The 20,049-nt window shown below is 28.5% G+C and overlaps 2 protein-coding genes across 2 annotated transcripts in view; one reads left to right on the top strand and one right to left on the bottom strand.

Moving 5' to 3' along the window:
* Nucleotides 1–4,522: 4,522 nt before the first annotated feature.
* On the bottom strand, nucleotides 4,523–6,481 carry LOC123301801 (transmembrane protein 134). The gene is made up of 2 exons (XM_044884703.1): nucleotides 6,283–6,481; nucleotides 4,523–6,216 (listed from the first exon to the last, which is right to left on the bottom strand). Exons 1-2 carry the CDS (start codon nucleotides 6,432–6,434, stop codon nucleotides 5,874–5,876), a joined length of 495 nt encoding a protein of 164 aa, XP_044740638.1. The 5' UTR covers nucleotides 6,435–6,481; the 3' UTR covers nucleotides 4,523–5,873.
* A 1,760-nt stretch (nucleotides 6,482–8,241) lies between these two features.
* Nucleotides 8,242–20,049, top strand: part of LOC123301790 (oxysterol-binding protein 1) — a 29,922-nt gene continuing 18,114 nt past the window's right edge. The window contains exons 1-2 of the mRNA XM_044884689.1: nucleotides 8,242–8,475; nucleotides 13,954–14,142. Of these exons, the coding sequence (XP_044740624.1) occupies nucleotides 8,339–8,475; nucleotides 13,954–14,142 (326 nt within the window). The 5' untranslated portion in view covers nucleotides 8,242–8,338. The remainder of the gene's footprint in view (nucleotides 8,476–13,953; nucleotides 14,143–20,049) is intronic.

Below are 20,049 nucleotides of genomic sequence, written 5' to 3'. Positions count from 1 at the left end.
AGTCGATATTATTAATAAAAAAATAGTAGTACAATGGAAACATCAATATAGAGTTGATCTTGCGTTCATTTAAATAGAAGGTATTATAATCTGAGAACAAAATCATACAGTCAATAATCAACTGCTTATGATTTTAGCAGTTTGCAACCTCTTTTGTCATTTCACTTTTTGCAAAAAGGCCTTACAAACTGTTAGAATCATAGGTAGTTGTTTATTTACTGGAAAAGCATCGATTTATCGAAATTTTATTGTAGATATATCAATGACCGTTATTGACTTATTATTTTTGTTCCTACGGCCGAACTGGCTAAAGTGCTTGGCATGAACCCAAGAGGTCCTGGTTCGATTTCCTGGTGGGAATGTATTTTTTTCTATTCTCTTTATCTCTAAAAAATGGGTTGATTTTTTTTAAAGTATCGTTAATTATTATCGTATCTATCATTTAAAAATGAGTGAATATCGACATATCAAGAATAAAATATAGATACATCGACGATTTTCCAGTCAATAAACAACTGCCTATAATTCTAGCAGCTTGCAACGCCTTTTTTCATTTCTCATTTTGCAAGAAAAAGCATCCTTTATCACTAAATGAGTTAAATATTGATTTTTAAAATAAGTCATTATCGCTCATCGATATATCAACAATAAAAAATCGATAAAGCGAAGCTTTTCCAGTATGAGAATGGTATTACTATAATAAATTTCATTAATTAAAATTTAATTATTTTTATTGAATTAAATATACAACTAACTAAAAGTTGGGAATAATTTTCAAAAAAACTTCCATCTGTATGTGTTCTCCGATGTGTGACGTCGAGATAAAGGCTACTAGGAGCCGTATTCGATGAGTAAAGTACACTCAATGTGGAATTTTTAATTTATTGCATATACTTCGACTATACTAAATAATACAGCTCCTATGAGCTATCCTCGAAGTCACAATACCATGATATAATAAAGTAGTAAAGGTGCACTCGCACATATGATACTGATCAACCAATCACAGAAGTTTTGAAACAAACAATATTCCAATTTATAATTTCAGCCAATGAGCGCTTATTGTGTACAATTAAAATATCGATTTATTTTTTATCATTTTATAATAAATTATTCAGAAAAAATTTATTTAGGTCTTAAAACTTATTGATTTATAATTGAATTTGAAAAGATCAGCTGCATTTACCAATATGATCGGTCGTTTGGTCAAATCAGAAGAGCATTAATAAATAAATGTACTCATTTAAGGTTTCCGATGCCAATATTGAAAAATCGATTCCAACTTGCAAAATGCTAGCGGCTTATAATTTTTTTTAGAATATCTTATTTTCAAAATATATTTAAAATATTATCATAATTAGCTTTATTAATTTGCCGAACGCATCAAGTTACAATTAAAATAATTTATTTCAGCTTAGTTATTTTAATTATTGCATTTAAAAATATAACACCTTCGATTTTTCTATTAAATTTCACAAATAATTTATACTTTTGCTTTTGCACTCATTTCGTTTTGATTAAAATAATTTTATAAAGCTAGAAATTTAAGAAAGTAGTAAAATAATTTATATTAATTACAATTTTTAATGGTAAAAAATTAAAAAACAAAATCGATTTTACCACCATTAACATCTTTCAGTAGACAAATTTATTCAAATTTTGTATCAATCATTTATCATTTAACGTTTATAAATAACTAATTAACTATAACTTTCGCAATTAATCATAAGTTTGTTAGTACGTTTGTTCAAAATTACGTATTAAAATCATATTAAAAATTATAATATGGCAACAATTTTAAGAATATTATTAATCGTAGTATTATGTTCTAAAAAAAGTGATGTTCATACCATTTTTTAATTATTTTCCGACATTTTTATACTTATCATATAAGCGCACATATTTTAAATCGATAATTTTAAACTAATAAAAGGTAAATAATTCTGTTTTATTTACGGCAATCACTTCAAATATGTTTAAGATATCTAAGGCCACACAATATGAAGGAAAAAGTCCATATATATACAAACGATCAATTGTAATTTCTATCAGATTGTAAACTAATTAGAAAAATTGTCAATTTACTTTCCAAAAAACCACCCTTACTCGATTCAGACCAACTAAACGTAACATAATGAACTCATTTTCATTAATAGGTATTAAGTTAGCGCTAGTTAGAGTGGTTTTTGTAACCCGTTTACAATTTGACGAAAATTACAATCTTATGTAATAATCCTCAACGTAACCAAAGAAAATTTATTCAACCCTCCTTTAACAAAAGTTGTTAGAATTTCGTGGCATTTAATGATTCCGCTCCTCCCTCAAATATTATCCCACGTTAATAATACAATCTATCTCCCCACACTAACATTGTATTATTTACTAAATTTTAAAAATATGACATGCGATTTCCAATTTAACATATGTCAATGTCACAAGATACAACATTTAGACTCCGGGTTCGACAAACCTTATTTTTTTTAAATCCTTACCGCTAATACATTCTAGCCAACAAGCAGAATTTTGATGTAGTTCTCGGAAAATTATGATCAAGGTGTTTGATTCTGAATTATGTTTAGATACTTTTCGAAAACAAATGAAGAGGTTGTGGAAAAAAATTACAAAAGTCATAAACAATTAAATAACAACAAAAAACAAGGAGTTTGGTCTTTTGCAAATATCTCGGAAACTATTAAAGATATCCGACATTTAAAATTTCTATTTAAATTTGTTAAAAAAATCCTATCTTCCTGAAGGGATTATATTTTAACAAAATACAAATTAAAGTGTGATTTTCTAGAACAAATTTTTATGATATGTTCTATTTCAAATTAATATTCTTAAAACTGTTAATAACAAGCTATTATTAGTAATCGGACATAATAGTATGGCACCCTTTGTTTATGACACACATTTACATTTTATGATTTTGAAGGGGTAGGAGAATTTATAGTAAATTTTAGAATTTATTTAAGACATTTGAGGCACCCAATATAAAATTTGATTTTTCGTTTTAAATAAAATTAACTAGGCTAGTCTAATCAGATCAATTTTTATTGCAAGGCGTTACAATTTAAACTATTTGCCTCAAGATCTTGACTTGAAGTTAAATAAATATGAAAAGATTTTCACGAAAATATTTTCGAAATTAATTCTATATATAAATAAATAATTTGTTCCTAATGAAGTGCAATTGTCTTATGAAGAGTACTTCTTCAAAAAAGTTTATCCCTTTGTTAGATAAAATAAAGAGTTTTCGCAAAGGCTTCGCAAATAGTAAGAATTCTTAAATATTTGCACAAAATTTTTGAAAAAAACATACCTGTGTATGCTTTTGTATACTTAATATAATCTTATCTTATATGCAAAGTAATTTAAGATTTACTATAAATTTTATGCTTAAACAGGTTTAACTACGTTGTTAATAAAATATATACGTCTAGGACACTACTTTCGTACAATTTTATGTAACCACTCTACAGTTTTTATATTTTAAAATGAACCAAGTGAAAGTCAATTTAATACACAAAATTAATTTTGGTCGAGTTATGTTGAGTTGGTCAAAAAAAAAAGGTCTGATTTAATGTTCCGAAAAAAAGTAGCTGTTCTCATACTTCACCCTAAACAATTAAGGTATTTCTAACGAAATAAGAGAGATCGCGATATCTTTAAAAGAGGAAAAATATGGTTTCCTAAATAGTAAAAAAAAATTACATCAGTAAGTCTGTCAACACTACAACGAATATTATCATATATTGTCCATCTGTCTGTAGTATTTACAAGCATTTCACAGTCACGGTACACAGAGTAAATTCATCAACGTTGTCGTTTGTATAATTTTGGATTAGACTAAATATTCATCAAAAAGTAATCTTTATTGATTTTTCGTAAATTAAACGGTCAATTATATCCTTATTAGGCTCAAAGCATCCCAAATTTGTTTATTTACATAAATTTAGTCTTTTTTTGCAAACTTTTTTTTTACAGCAATAACGCAAACTAAAAATGTTCATATATGTCTTCTAAATAGTACGAATTTCTTTCCTTTATATGTAAAATATTGACAACTTTGAAAATTTATAGCAGCTAACACAGACGGTCAATGGTCCTAGAAAATTTTTCCCACCTTTATACCGTTGAAAACTATATCATTAGAATTTTTTGTGAAAAAATATTTTTAGATACTTGTTGTTAGAAATACTTTAAGAAGGATACATTAAACCCCAAATATTCAAAGTGATCATACAATAACTTGTTTAAGCATAAAATGTCAAATGACTTAATAATCACTCTGTATTATTGTTTTTATAAATACATAATATAAAAAAAATTTGTTTTAAATAATGTAAATATTGGGTATAAATTTTGTGATTAATTTAAGTGGTCATTTTTAACTGATTTTCTTTACATTTTCATTATTTTACTGAATTAAAAAATAATATTAAAAACTATTATTCTAAAATTGCAAAATATTGTTAATTAATTTTTAATTTTGTGTAAGATTTGGAAACTTAATTTTTGGATATGTTTTCATTCACACAAAATATTTCTATAGTTAATGCTGATTTTAAATGCGGTGAAACATTTCGTGTTAATGGTAAACTCTCCTCACGATGAATTTTGAAACGACGAAATTTTTTTACGATGGTGCAACATTTCAAACTTACCAAATTCTTGAGAAAAATAATTTCCAGCAGTAAAGTTTTTCATGCAGATCCGGTGTATCGCTAATAATATATTAATTATCACGAATACTTGTTTTCAGGAACAAAACTACGAGAGGGAAACCGGGGCAGTGTTTAACTTTTTATTTTGACGCACCAAATTATTTAAAGTCAATACTGTAGATTAAATTTAAATTTAGATCCCTTAGAGTTTGCTATATCAATTACTTCAAACTCCACTTCATTTGTTATACGAATCAAATATGTATTTAAATCTAAGCACATAAGGAAGTTGTTCATTAACATCCACTGAGGAGTTTTAAATTCAAATGGTAAAATTTGAAAGACTTTTTCCTAATTTATTCTATTTTATGTTCTTCAACTGGGAACTTATTATTTTTATTGTCGAAAAGTTATGACTGTGTGTTGTGACAGATAAAAGTTTTTAAGAGATTAGGGTCGACTCTTCGCACCAGAATAGATACTAACTGCTGTATTTAACCTGCGTTTATAAAACATTTCGAGTATATCATGATTGTTTCTACAAGTTAGTATAAAATGTGAATATAAATTTTTTGATCGACAAAATACTGTTATTTTTACACTTTGCCTTTCCACGTTATTATTATAAAAAATGATTTTTAGATGGGGGCACCCTGATTGCTTTGGAATATTTATTAGCCATTTCTACTCCCTAATCCGATACAATTACCGCGCTCTATTTTCATCGCCTCTAAAGTGCTTCCCTAAGGATGAGATAATTAATCTAATTATAGGGACTGTTTTGCTTGGAATGTTTTTTATCATAATTTTGTATTCTTCGCGTGAGGTTATTATGGCATGTCCTTTATACAGTATTAAAAAACAAGGGAGAAAACTTAAAACTCCTTTAAAATTTAATAGTAGATTAGAATATCATACGAGATCACAAGTTTCTTTAAATCACGATTAGTTTTACTGTACTGTGTTTTGATCACACTCAAGATCAGCATAAATATTAAGTCATATTCAAAAATTAAGTTTATCTAATTTTTTTGTTTCTGAAACTTCAGTGGATAATTAGACTGCATTTTTAACATCCGCTTATTGTATAAATATTTGTTCATATAGCTCATAGTTCTTGCAATTAAAAATACGTTTCAATAATAAAAATGTTCATTGAAACTATGCGTAGCTTGTCACGACCTCCAAATATGAGGAATATTTTTTTTAGGTGAATAAAGGTAACTGATGAAAACTATAACCACGTCGTCCTCTAGCAGCCATATAAATAAATACAACGTGGTATGCTCCAGGTACAAAACATATAAGACCAGCTAATAAAAAAACAGCGCCTTGTAACCCAGCATCTGGATCAGCTAGAGCCATTGCACCGGTTGCTAATAAACCAATACCAATAATTAAAAGGGTCACAGCCGCAAGCACCATACGCCAATTTTCGCGTACTTTTGGATGCGTACAACAAAATGTTGTACCCGACAAGTCACTTAACGAATCGTCATGTATTAATGAATCACTATCTCTAGACATCTCATGGGTCAGTCTGTAGTTTCTAAAAGACAATTAAGAAAAATAGAATGATATTCATGCAAAGGATATTGTATTCAGAAAAAGTTACCTCATAGCATCTGTAGGATTATTTGTATTATGTCCAGCCGAAGTTGGTGGAGTCCTTTCACGTTGTTCCACATCGTCTGTTTCTTCTTCAAATGCATCATCTATTGAAAATCGTTTTTCTCGACTACGAGGTGATCTAAAGTTTCGAGACATGTCAAAATAAAACTAACCTAATCGTTTATTTATCATCACAAAACTATTCTTTGTAATATGAGTTTTTATTTGTCATCAAACTGTCATCAAATTATCGGTGGAAATTGGAAATATTCATTTTGGTTACAATATTCACTAATAGAGGCCTCTCTGCATGTTCTTTTTTGAACGACCACGAATTTGAAAATCATTCAAATTGTACTATTGCAATGTTTTAAGTCTATAATTAAAAGTATTAAAACATAAATAATTTCTTAAAATTTATTTGAAATAAGAAACACACGCTTTTCGAAAATCGTTGAGATATTTATCGGTCAAATATGCATTTATCCACTTTTTATAAAACGTATGTATAAATGTCACTGTGTTTCATCAATATCAAATGGATAAATGAAATATAAAAAAGGCAGTAGTTATTCCTGAACACTAAACCGTTTGATTTAACCGTCGACTATCCTTCATTCAAAAGTTATGAAGGGTTGAAATTATTAAATTTTATACGAATACCACTCTTATTATGCAAGTTACCAAACAATAGCCAATCCGTGCTAAGTTGGGTTGAATTAATACGGGTTGAGTATTCCTAAGCCCCAGATATATTAAACGTTTTGCTTTTAAAGACAGCCTCTTCTTTTATAATTGTTATTAATATACAAAATTGGAACAATGCCTTAGACATTTTAAATTGTTTTCATGTTACATCAGAAAGAAAATGAAATATATTTTCAGGTAACTTATTTTTCTTAATTTTTTTTTTAAAATATACTTTCTATTCATTATTTTCAATGTAAAAATAAATGGGAGTAAAAGTTACTTGATCAATTTTCATTAATTAAAGGCCCTACGGTTTCTGTGCCTCAAGCCAAAAATGATCTAAACTCTAATAATATAAACAGGTTATTAATTATTATATTATTATAAAAAATGCAAATATTTATATTTTAATTAATAAATAGCGATATTAATTAGATGGCTTGGTCTAAAAAACGAATCCATATATCCTTGAGTGAGCCCATTGTTATATTTTTATACCATGCATAAATGTAATATGCAAGGTATACTAAGTTTAGTCCCAAGTATAGGTGTTTATAAAATCACCTAATTAGTCCATTTTCGGTTGTCTGTCCGTCTATCTGCCAACATGATAACTCAAAAACGAAAAAAGATATCAAGCTGAAATTTTTAAAGCGTATTTAAGACGTAAAAAGTGAGGTCCAGTTCGTAAATGAGCAACATAGATCAATTGGGCCTTGACCTATGGGTCCGTAAGACCCATCTTGTAAACCGTTAGAGATAGAACAAAAGTTTAAATTTAAAAAATCTTCCTTATCAAAAAATAAACAACTTTTGTTTGAAACATTTTTTCGTAAACATCACTGTTTACCCGTGAGGGCGCAAATTAGGCGTAAATTGTATAGTATGTATTATTTGGGGATATCAGTTATTTTTGTGTGACATGTATGTATGTGTAATGTGATAGAGGGTCGTTGCATGGTATTTCCACAATTAACTCAGTCAATTGTTTGTTTTCACTTGTTTAATATAACACATAAATACATTTTATGCTCGTATGAAATTACACGGTACTTTTGATATCTTAAGCAATTATAAAATAAATTAAATATTAATTTTTTAATTAAAGAGAATTTTTAATTAATAAATATATATTTTAATAAAATATTTAAATCCATGATTTTTAAATTTATTAAATTCAAATGTGTAGGAAAAAGAATAAACACTATTGTATGTAATAACTACGATAGTGTACGAACTTCAAATATTTTTATCCGCATTTTGCCAACATGTCAAAGTCGAACAACTGTCATATGTGAAAAATGGTCGTCATTAATAAGTACTTGTGAAGTAATTTTCATAATAATAATAAAAGTCAACATTATATTAAAATGAACGATACTACGAAATCAGCACCTAGTCAGGGTGAACCTGAAATGAAAGGTTGGTTATTTAAATGGACAAATTATTTAAAAGGATATCAACGACGATGGTTCGTACTCTCAAATGGTTTATTATCATATTACAGGTATGTGCTAAATTTTTATTTAATAACTATTTTGAAATTGTTCATAACATTCGATAAATTTGATTGTTGTAATTCATTTTTACCTAATATGTCATTTGAAGTTTGTACTAAGTTTATGGGGGCAAATAGGATCCTAAATTTTACAAAATATTTAATATAAAAAAGTGTTTATTTTAAAATATGTGTCAGTGAATAAGTAAGTTAATTAATTACTAATTAGCTTTGGATAATAAATAATAAACATTTACCTATGAGTTTGATTAGTGAGTTAATAAATAAATTGAGTTGATTGTTCAGTTTTATAGTTTATCTAAATATTACAAAACTTTTTGGAAAATTTAATTTATTATCGTGTTTTGGTTGCCAAGTTGTTAAAATTTAATTAACGTAAAGTAACTAATTTTATAAACAATTGTGATAAATAAGTTTTTATTTGAATCGAGATGCTTAAGACAAAAATGTTAATAAAAAAATTGGATCAACAACGAGGCACGCGTAGACAAAATTTTATAAAAATATTTCGATAACCTCTTCATGATTGCATTTTATTTTGAAGAATAAGCGAGGATCACAACAAACCAAAATAATTGAAGAAGTGTCCATTTTAAACTTTGATCTTACGTATTTTGATGATGGAAAAATATAAATATCTTTTTTCCCTAAATTTTTAATTTTTTAGTTTTCAGCACTCTTTTATTCTTTCAAGAGGGATTCTTTCCCATTTGAGAAGTTCAAACTGTGATCACTATTTCCCCTTATTTTGGGTTTTGAGGAGAATGTAGATTCCAAAGAGGGGGACTCCCAAAGAGCAACCCAAAAAAAAAACTCGTGTGGTAATCGAACAAAATTTCAAAATCTTGAGCCATTTTCGAGGTATTAATGAATGAAGGATGTTTGGGAATATATGGATTAGGTTGTATATTATTACCCTATCTATAATTTTCTTGAACATGCTCTGCGCTTTGAGATTTACATGTTTCATTGATAGTAATATCGTTATAAGTAAGAAATATCGCGGAAGGCGGTCGCTCGCCTGTCGCCATCTAGCCACTGGCATGCGAATGGAAAAAGGAAGATGGCAGATCGCGAAGGAAAATTTTTAGTACAGATTTCTGTTTCAACGGCCTCATAAATTAAATCACAAACAGACAGAGGTAGATATGGGTAAATCGAGATGATTGTGTTCTAGCTCGGAATTTATGACCGAAGATTAATATTATTAGGATTAAGCAACAATTGAATCACAAGAAGAACCGAGTTTGCACGACCACTTGAGTAACTATAGGAAATCATACTTCCCACTACTATATTTTATCTATGAATCATACTGCTTGTTTTTTCCATCATTCTTTTAATCAATTACTCTTGGGTGAGAAAAAAATCTCAGGCTATTGCGCAAGCACAAATACCGAAATTTCAAACTTGCGCAAGCGCGAAGAGCGAAATTTCAAACTTGATAAAGTAATATGAGGTTATAGTACTAGTAAATGTTATTTTTAAATTATTAATTATATTGTACAATAAACAAAATAAACAATCTTGCTATTTATAAAAAAAATCATAAACTTTGTTTATAATATGTTTTTAGGTTAATTATGTTTACGTGTGAAAATACCATAGAAGTAATAACATAGAACCGTAATGTGCCCATGCAAACGCGTATTCGCTCCGTGCGTGAGTTTCGTTTCCATGGTAACGATACACTACTCTAATTATAGAATTGTATGGATGCATATATAATTGTATGGATTGCATTTAAGACTTACATTTAAAATTTTATATTCTTGTTTCACAAATTTAAATAAATAATTATGATAATTTACATTTGAAAAATAATATTTGTTCAATTTGATTTCTTATTTTCACAATTTTTAATGCATTAAGTTTAATCAATTCGTTTTTTTCAATAATTTTAATTTGACATTTCTATTACATTAACATGTAAAGAATTGCAAATTAGTCATAACAGCCCCCTTTAACTCCAAAATTTTTCACTTAAAGCGCTGGCATCGATTTTATTGTCCCTACCATGACTACGCACACAACAAATAAGCTGCCTTCGTCTGTCTTATATTACCTTTATGAAATACGCAGTCATGCATGTGTTTAAACCGAAGCATAACGAAGCCATGCGGATTGCGGTTTTTTACCGACTTTACTGAATTGATAGAGAAAATTATCACAGCTGTTTTATAAATATTTTTTTGCTTTATATTTTGAGTTTTTTTTTCCACTATCCTGTAAAGCTTGAAATTTGGGAAGGTAAAAAAATTTTCAAGTGGTCATTCCATTCGCCTGACTGAGTTCTTTAACTAAATCTATTCCAGAAAGAGCGTGATTGTATTGTTGATTTTTCAACGGGTTCAGCTAATTTTTAATAGCCACATAAACGAAAATATAATATATCTATAAAATTAATTATTATGTAGATAACAATGATTAAAAAAGCTATTAACAATGATGTAATATCCTTGACTTATAATTACTTGTATCGCACTTAAATTCAATACTGGTATTTTGTTTAAGGTAGAAAAATTTAATTGGGCTAAGTTTGTACATAATTATTCGACGTTTAAACTTAGTTCACATTTTTAAGTGGTAGTTTTTTACCTTTATATCATTTGAAAAATTTTGGAACATGTTTGATCAAAATCTCTCAAAGGTAGCACAGGACTGCCGAACGTTCTTAAATGAATTGACGAAACAAATGAATGTAAACCTGGTATGGGTACCGAGACACAGTGACATTCCATTTGTAAAGCCCAGGAACTTGCCAGAGATGGCACAATGCTTTCAGACACAAGCATCAATAGAGATCTAGAAGTTCCGTTAGCGAACTGTAAACTGCTCCTTAAAGAGGATATCTTTAAACTGGCCAATCTTAGACGACGACAAGAACATACTTGTGGTACTACAAGACAGATATGGTCTGAGTATAATCGTAGGAGTTCCGAAGATTTTATTTCGCATCCAAGGGCCTCTATTAGCAAAATTATTGCGGCTATTACAAGACTAGGTGGTAGGCATGCTGAACCTGATAGTGTATCACGACTATTGAGCTATCACAGTAGAGTGGAGGAAGGAACGATATCTCATCTTCTCTGTCACTGTCTTGCCATAAGATGGACTCACTTGAACCGGTCTTTCTTTGACGACCTCTGTGACTTTAAGTTCGTTGACGTCAAAGCACTTAAAATGAAATTAAGCCAAAAATGTTTGCGAGATGTTGTTGAGTAAGCTTTACACTAAAAAATTAAAAAATTTTATACATATTAAAAATCTGATTTTTGCATGCTTTTTGAGAGATTAAAAATCGTAAAATTCGCGTTTTTCAAATTTAACGATTTTTTTTTTCGAAAACTGGAGGGTTTAGGGAAAAATTTTTAAGAATATTTTTTGTTAATTTTGAATCAATTATATAATAAAATTATTTCCGAAGCGATTTGGTCAATATTATTTATTTGTTTAAAAAAAATTAGTTTAAACAATATCCTACCGGGTTATCCAACGACACTTTTACGTTCCGAAGCATTTTTTAAACTGGGTCATGCAAAAATTTTCCATTCGAAATCGAACTTATGCTCAATGACAGATTTTACCGGGTTTATATAATGAAAGGAAATATGATTTTAGCCATCAAGTTCTGTTGCTTACAAGTTTTGTTAGAGATAAAAGCGATCCACTCTGTTTAAAAACCTGCAATTATTAGTAAAATTCATTTTTATAATTACCTACTTATTATAATTTTATTCTTAATGATAGTTAGAATGAGTTAAATATTATGTTAATCTAGTAATCACTAGTAAAGTTTTTTTTTTTTTTTGTCGTATACATGTAAAGAAGCATATTATAAGTGCATTATTATAATTTATAATACGTTATGATTACGTTTTCTCATTGGTGTAGTTAATAAATTTGCTTGTATGCAGTAATATAAGTAATACAGCCACTTAAATTAACAATAATTTTAAAGAAAATAATCAATAATAGTTAACATTGAATGTTTAACAACAAATCACAAGTAAAAAACTACATTCAAACTTTTTAATAATATTATTCCTAGTTATTATTTAAAATTACTTTTTAAACTTTAACTTAAGAAATTTATTCATTGTATAAGGTGTCCCGGTTATTTAGTTTAAAATGAATAACCAAATACAGTGATGAGAAAAAGTTCATCAAACCTCAAATTACTTTCAAACGGTTTTAAATAAGAGCCTCAAATTTTTGCGAGTTTATTAGAACTGTAATACGGATTGTTTAACGAAAATATCACTCACGCATTCCATAAAGAGGCGAAGTCCTTTTTTTTTTGTTGCTCAATGTTGTTGGACTACGTAATTATTTCGGGTAGACATGTTTTTAACTATGAAGTAATAACTTCAGAAATTATCTGAACGTTGGCACTGTTACTACAAGATGTAGTGAGTATACGGGTGTGACATGTTTTGAGATTAGATAAAGTATTAACATTAAAAAAATTTTGAATTTAGCTATTACCCGCCCACTCGATTATGAACAGCTTTTTCTCGGAAACTATTGGGTCTTCAGTAACGATTCTACTATCATATTGTAGCAAATTTAGTCTACTTTAAAAACACCTTGGTACTTCCTCTTTAGGGTTATTATCGCCAAAATCTAAAAAAAGCTGAAATGAAAAATTCACGGATTTTTTCGATTTCTGACGGGTTTTTTTTGTTTTTTCATTGGAACAACATCTTAAATAAGTCTGCCAATAATCAGAACTACCGGATTTGACGTTAGCTCTGATGTATAAAGTTACGTCGATAAATTTTGAAAGGCTTTTCTCGGAAAATATTGGTTCTTCAGAGTCCATTTTCGTCTCATATTATAGAAAATTTAGTCATATTTAAAAACGTTCTGAAAAGGTTTTATCAAACAACTAGTCCTTTAGGGTTATAATCGCCAAAATCCGAAATTTTCACAGATTTTTCGATTTTTGACAAAAATGCGTTCGGTGCTCGAGGTCACAAACTTGGTTTATTCATTGGAATAACATCATAAACAAGTCTACAAAATATCAGAACTACCGGAATTGATGCAGACTAATGTATAAAGTTACTGCAAATTGAATTAATCTAAAGTTTGTGACGCTTAAAAATATTGATGGTAGAAACAAAATCATGGTATAATGGCTCCTAAAATCACCTAATTAGCCCATTTTCCACCTTTTAAAGCGTCAGAAGAGAAGTTAAAGCATAAAAATAGTTTCTTTTAAAAAAGTAAAAAAGTTTTGTTTGAAACATTTTCTTAATAATTTTAACTCAAAGTATATTACGAAGGGAATTTAAACAATTAACTCGGCTAGTTGTTATCTTCACTTGTTGCAAGTATTTATTACTTAGTTTTTTTTTTTAGTACGTATATTAATGGACATTCATCTTTAGCAAATTATTATAACGCAACGTATAAAGTTATGCTGAACAAATAATAATATTTATTTCTTGTTTGTTACAGAAATCAAGCGGAAATGGCACATACTTGTCGTGGAACAATTTCATTACATGGAGCCTTAATTCATACCGTTGATTCTTGTACATTTGTTATTTCAAATGGTGGAACACAAACATTTCATATTAAGGCAGCGTCAGAAGTTGAACGACAGTCATGGGTTACCGCTTTGGAATTGGCGAAAGCACGAGCTATGTATGTTTATTTATTATTATTAATAGTACATGATTCACAAAAAAATAGTTTTTATCGAATTTTTAATCCTTAAAGCTTAAAAATGATTTAAAATGACAAACCGGATACTTCTATATTTAAAAAAGATGAGTTTTCGAGGTACAGGAGGTACAAACCCCTCAGGAGTATATCTGACGTAAAATTGGTCTGAGAACAAAATCAATGTAAAACTTTTATTATAATTTAAATAACGTATTCAACATCGCCTAAAGCCGTGCAGGAAAACAATAAATTTCATCCAAAATTTTTGTTGATTTAATCTTTTTCTTATGAATGATTGGAATGGAGAATCAAATTTCATTTTGCAAGGTATTTTTGAATAGATCTTTAAAAATAAAATAAAGGTCTTTCAGTAACTTTTATCTTAGTTGATTATTACGCCAAATATAGGTTCTCGAAGATTAGGATTATGGGGTATGATCGAAATTTGATCTTCGTTATCTCGCGCGTGAAGGTACACATCAAGAACTATCAGAATTCATAGTTTTAGAAACGTTGATTAAATCTTTCTATCATACTTTTGATGTTTCTCTTGTAACTAACCAACAATGTGATATAAAATCTTTGAAGTCAATTTTAACCTACTTCTAATTTTCCGATTAACTTGAAAATTTGCACACGTATCGACGTCCGCTGACAATACAATAATTGAATAACTTTATCCTATGGCTAGGGTGCCCTATGATCCATCGACGAAACGGTCGAAACCCATCCACGTTATCAGAATTTAATTTTATTCTACTTTGTTACCCAAAGAGTACACAATCTTTAAGTTAGCGAGACTAAAAAATAAAAAAATAAATTATAATTAAAAAATAATAATAATAATAAAACACGGCTAAAGAAACCTAAAGTATAGGGTGCCATCACCATCAAAATAAAACAGCGCTGGCTCTTAGTCTATAAGAAGTCTTGTAATTGTTTCAAAATAAATGATACGTCTTTATTACTTCTTAAAAAAATAGTACCTGGATGACGGAGCTTTGCTCGGTTTTTTGGAGGACACAAATTTATCACTAATATAAGAATCTTTTAAATTGTCTCCATACAAATGTCAATTTGAATGTCCCGGTAATGTAATTTATTTCGTTAACTACGATATACACCAATAGATGTCACGAAGAGTAATATTTTTCAATTTTTCTTGAAAACAAGGATAAAACGACGTTTTTTAAAAATGCAACCTAGCTAGATTGACTTTTCGCCCTAAAAAATTCCTGCATTCTCATTTTCATAAAAATCGTTGGAGCTATTTCCGAAATTTCAGGATTCAGCAATTTAAAATTCACAATTCTTATTACATTAAATTTGTACGTGGACAAACCTATTTATTTATTAAAAAAATAATAATAAATTAAAATTTTTTATGGAATTTTAATCAACTTTAATATTCAAACAATGAATAATTTTCATATACTTACGCAAAAATTGTTTAATATTTAAATTTTTACGATTTCAGTTTGATATGTGTATTATTGTTATTACGTACTGTGTTTTTGTATATTCTATAAAAATTAATTAAATTCTTGATACTTTTAAAAAAAAAACAATGAACATCTTTAAAAAATTTATAGCCGCGTAAAAAATTTTAACAGCTAGCAAGGACATTTTTATACCTAATAAAAGAGAAATAGTTATCAGTAAAAAAAAAATTTATGTGATCATAAAATAATTGAATCATATTTTTAATTGCTTAACACTTTGAACACCTAATTTAGTAATTTTTAAGTGATGTGTTTGTTGTTTGCATTGAAAAAATAATGTTTAGTGATTATAATTAATATATACTCGTATTCAAATATTTTCTTAAAGTATAAGAATTTTTATAGGAACTATGCGGGTATACCAGACTGACCATAAACCTGTACATTTGGGAATTGAGAATCGCACTGAAAATGTTTCCAAAATATAGGACTTCATACAGGTTTTCAAAGGATATCATACATTGAGTTTAATCAGAACAAAAACTAGTTGATTTTGTTGATTTTTACTGAATCAGCCCTAAAAAGGACCCATAAGATACAAAAATCTAGTTCATTCGATGACTCGATGAGAAATTGTCAAATTACCATCCAAAAACTCTCCAAAATGCATACATCATTTCGAATTATACCAAATACTTCCATCAAATTAGATGAAATTTCACATGATTTACTGAAATTTACCGGTGATTTCGCTAAAATCAACGATTTTCCAAGTTTTCCACAGTGTTTTGCAATTTACGTACTCAAAACTATGCACATTAGAGGAAAAATAGGTCAGTCTAAAGTTATTGATTCCGATCGATTTGTATGTAAAAACTTTTTCTTATATTTTATATTTTCTGAAAAATCTATATATGAAATTTTCCGTATTTTAAATGGTTTTTTAATTTTTCAAATTTTAAACTTAGGGAAAAGTTGTTAAGTATAAAATTTCATATTGATGTGTATCTTTTAAACGCGGAAATTATATTTAAATATTGATTTTTCCGAAAATAAGAAAGATTGGGAATGATCAAAATACAGATCGGCAGGAAATTTTATGCTTAACAACTTTTATTAGAATTATTTTTCCCTAAAATGCACAGTTATCAGTTTTTAAGAAAAATTAAAACCACCAAAAACACGGAAAATTGTATATGTAGGTTTTTCAGAAAATATGAAAGATAAAAGAAGTTTAAACATACAAATCGATCGGAAATTTTACGCTCGATAACAAAGGACTGACCTTTTTTTTCTCTTAAATGGATAATTGTCGAGTAGAATGCCAAAAGTTGTGGAAAAACGTGGAAAATTGATAAATTTTCCAAAATCATCCTTTTTTTCTGCCCATATGAAAATTTTTATTCTTCAAGTAAAACTTGGCATAGGTGGAAAACTTAAATATCACTTTATTTAATGGGAGTAATAGATAATATTCGACCAATGATAAAATAAATCAGATTTTTGTATTTTTTGGTTCAAAATGATCTCATATACCGAGTTCTATCCAATTACGAAACGAAAAATAGTTTCTTATACTATTTTTTTTTTCAAACGGGGTTCCCTTAAAAAAATTGCAAGAAAACAAGGAAAATTCATTGATTCTCTCCAATTTCGATAATACTGAGATTGCAATTTTAACCCAAAAAACAAATTCTATATATTTGATGATTGGATGCATAGTTTCTGGTAAATTAAAAAGAGACATTTTTCGAATCGATTTTGTGAGATTTTGTGTCCTATTTACTCCAGAAAATTCATAAATTCAGGCAAAATTTTCTTTTGTTTTTGTTTTTATATTAAGTAATTTCGAAAAAACCAAGTTTAGGTAAGCTTGTGAAAATTCAGAACAATTTTTTCCCTGATTTTTCCGGATGAGAATCAATATTAAGATTAATAAATTGGCAGTACATAGTCGGGTGTGGTACTGAAATCGTGTGAGTGCGACACCTGTAGTACACACCACTAACTTCCCAGAGGAGGGAAAAACATAAAAAAAACAGATCTTGTTAGCCTTCATAGATTATTTTTCTAACATGTACTGCAGCTTATGCTGGAACGATCATTATCTCCGTAGATAAATGATGTGTTTTATCCACTTTTCAGATTCTGTTTATTCAGTTTTTTCCAATTTTTTTTTATTTCCATTAAAAAACGGTTCAACTAATTCTGCTGAAAACCCTTTCAGTTCTTAAATACGCGAATAATCCCAGTCAAGTGTTAATGTTATAACTGGTTCGCGAGATAATCAAGGCTCGAATTTGATTCGGATATTGCGGCCTTGAAACCGCGGAAATATGTGAAACTGGAGATTTTCTCTGGGAAGTTAATAAGTCAAAAATTAGGTTTATCCAGAAAAAATTCTTCAACTTTCCTGTGGATGGAATTTATTTATTGCAAAATCAGTCTCCTCTATTGTGGTCACCAAAAAGATTTTGTTGAAATTTTCACCACTTACTACCAATATAGTGACAGTTTGTATAAAATATACTTACCCGCCTCATTTTCGAAAAATTTTGTCTTTATGAGGCGTTAGGTGCGAAAACTGGCCGGGTATTTTCAGAAAATGGAAGATAAAAGATTTTGTGTACAACTCGCGACTGAATTCAGCGGTACGATTTTAAACTAAGAGAAAACAAATTTTGTCCGTTTAAATACATACAAAATTCAATGTCACATCAATCGATTCGATAAATTCTTCTTTGATTAAAATAATCAATAGTAATACTGCTTAATAAATTGGTAATTTTTTTTGGCAATTACCTTGAATATGATTTGCCAAATAGAAAATTAAACTTTTCAATTAAAGCTTTAAGAATGATATCTAATTATAATACAAATTCTATATCAAATGATTATTTTCATAATTATTTATTTAATTTCTTATTTAATACGTGACGTTTTTTTTTTCAACAATGTGAAGTGAAAAAAGTGAAAAGTTATGTTAAAAAAATATCGTACAAAATTTTGCGGCCTCATAAAATGTCAAAGGTATATAATCATGAACTAAATTTTATTTAATTCAATTCTATTTTGTTAACAGTTGTTCAAACTTTGTACACTTTTGTTTTTAAATTCTGTTTTATAAGCAAATAATAATATTTATTTTGTCAAATGTTTGTACTGCCAACTTTATTATTATAGACTAGGAGCCCGTCACAACTATTGTGTTGCTATTGGAAAGTTTTATACTTACAATTAAATATTCGATTTAATAAAGAACTAAATTTGATTTAATAGTTAAGGAACTCAAAGATTTGAAATATATATTTAATTTAAGGTAGTACGAGCGCCAAGAGAATTTTACTTTGATGAAGAATTTTGTTATAACTGCATGAATGTAGACGAAAAATAAGAAAAAAATTTTTCTGCTTTTCTAGCTCGTTGAAAAGTTAAGTTTATCTTCTTCTGGAAAGTTTAACAGGCGGTAGAAAAGAATTTAAATTAACTTAAATTTTTTAGCGAATAAATTATTTTATGCATAACATATTATTCATGAATTTGCTTTCTGCTGGTATAATTGAATGTAAACTCAGGGCCGTAACGAGGGTACATAGCTCCGGTGGCAAGTATTTAGGTTGCGCCTTGTATATGTCAAGATGGGCTGTTACGATTTTGATTTGAAAATTCGTATACTGATAAGAGCAAAATCGAATCAAATTTGATTGTGTTATCAAAAAATCGAATTTTTTAAATTTGTGACGTCATCAGAATCCAAAAAATTTAATTTTGCACTATCACATTCAAATTTTATTCAATTTCGATAAACCAAGTATGTAATTCTACTAAATTTGTGTCATACTTTTCAAATTTGTGATCGAAATTAACCTCGATTAAAGAGTCTTGGTCCCGGAATTAAGCATATAATTGTCAGCTAGCGAAAAACTGAAATTACAGCTGAAAAGAACGACCCAAAAATAGTGGGTTTCAAAAAAAATTCCAATAAGATCGGATCAAATTTGATTGTGTTTCAAAAAAATCGAATTTTTCAACTTTATGCCGTCATCAGAATTCAAAGAATTTAATTTTACACTATCACCACATTATGATATTTATAATGTTGTAAATTAATGAACGCCTTTTACATTATTCTTTACTAACTTTTTGTTTTACGTATAAAACATACTTTTTGTTTTGCGCCTCAATTTTTGTTGCGCCGGTGACAAGTGCCTCCTTTGCCACGCCCTAGTTACAGACCTGTATAAACTTCAACTTTTCGATCGACCTCCTTCAGCTCTAATCTACCTTTAAAATTTTTATCTTAATAGATTCTACCATTCTAGCTCGATAGATTACTTTTAGTTTTTAATATGTGTGTTAACCAACGAAACAATCAAAAACGACCTGTGTATGTGTCTGTTTATTGAGTATAAGTATACACACTACGTCTAAGTATTATATACAG

The sequence above is a fragment of the Chrysoperla carnea genome, chromosome 5 (genome assembly GCF_905475395.1).
Source record: "Chrysoperla carnea chromosome 5, inChrCarn1.1, whole genome shotgun sequence".
NCBI lineage: Eukaryota > Metazoa > Arthropoda > Insecta > Neuroptera > Chrysopidae > Chrysoperla > Chrysoperla carnea.
This window is presented reverse-complemented; position numbering and strand designations above follow the sequence as displayed.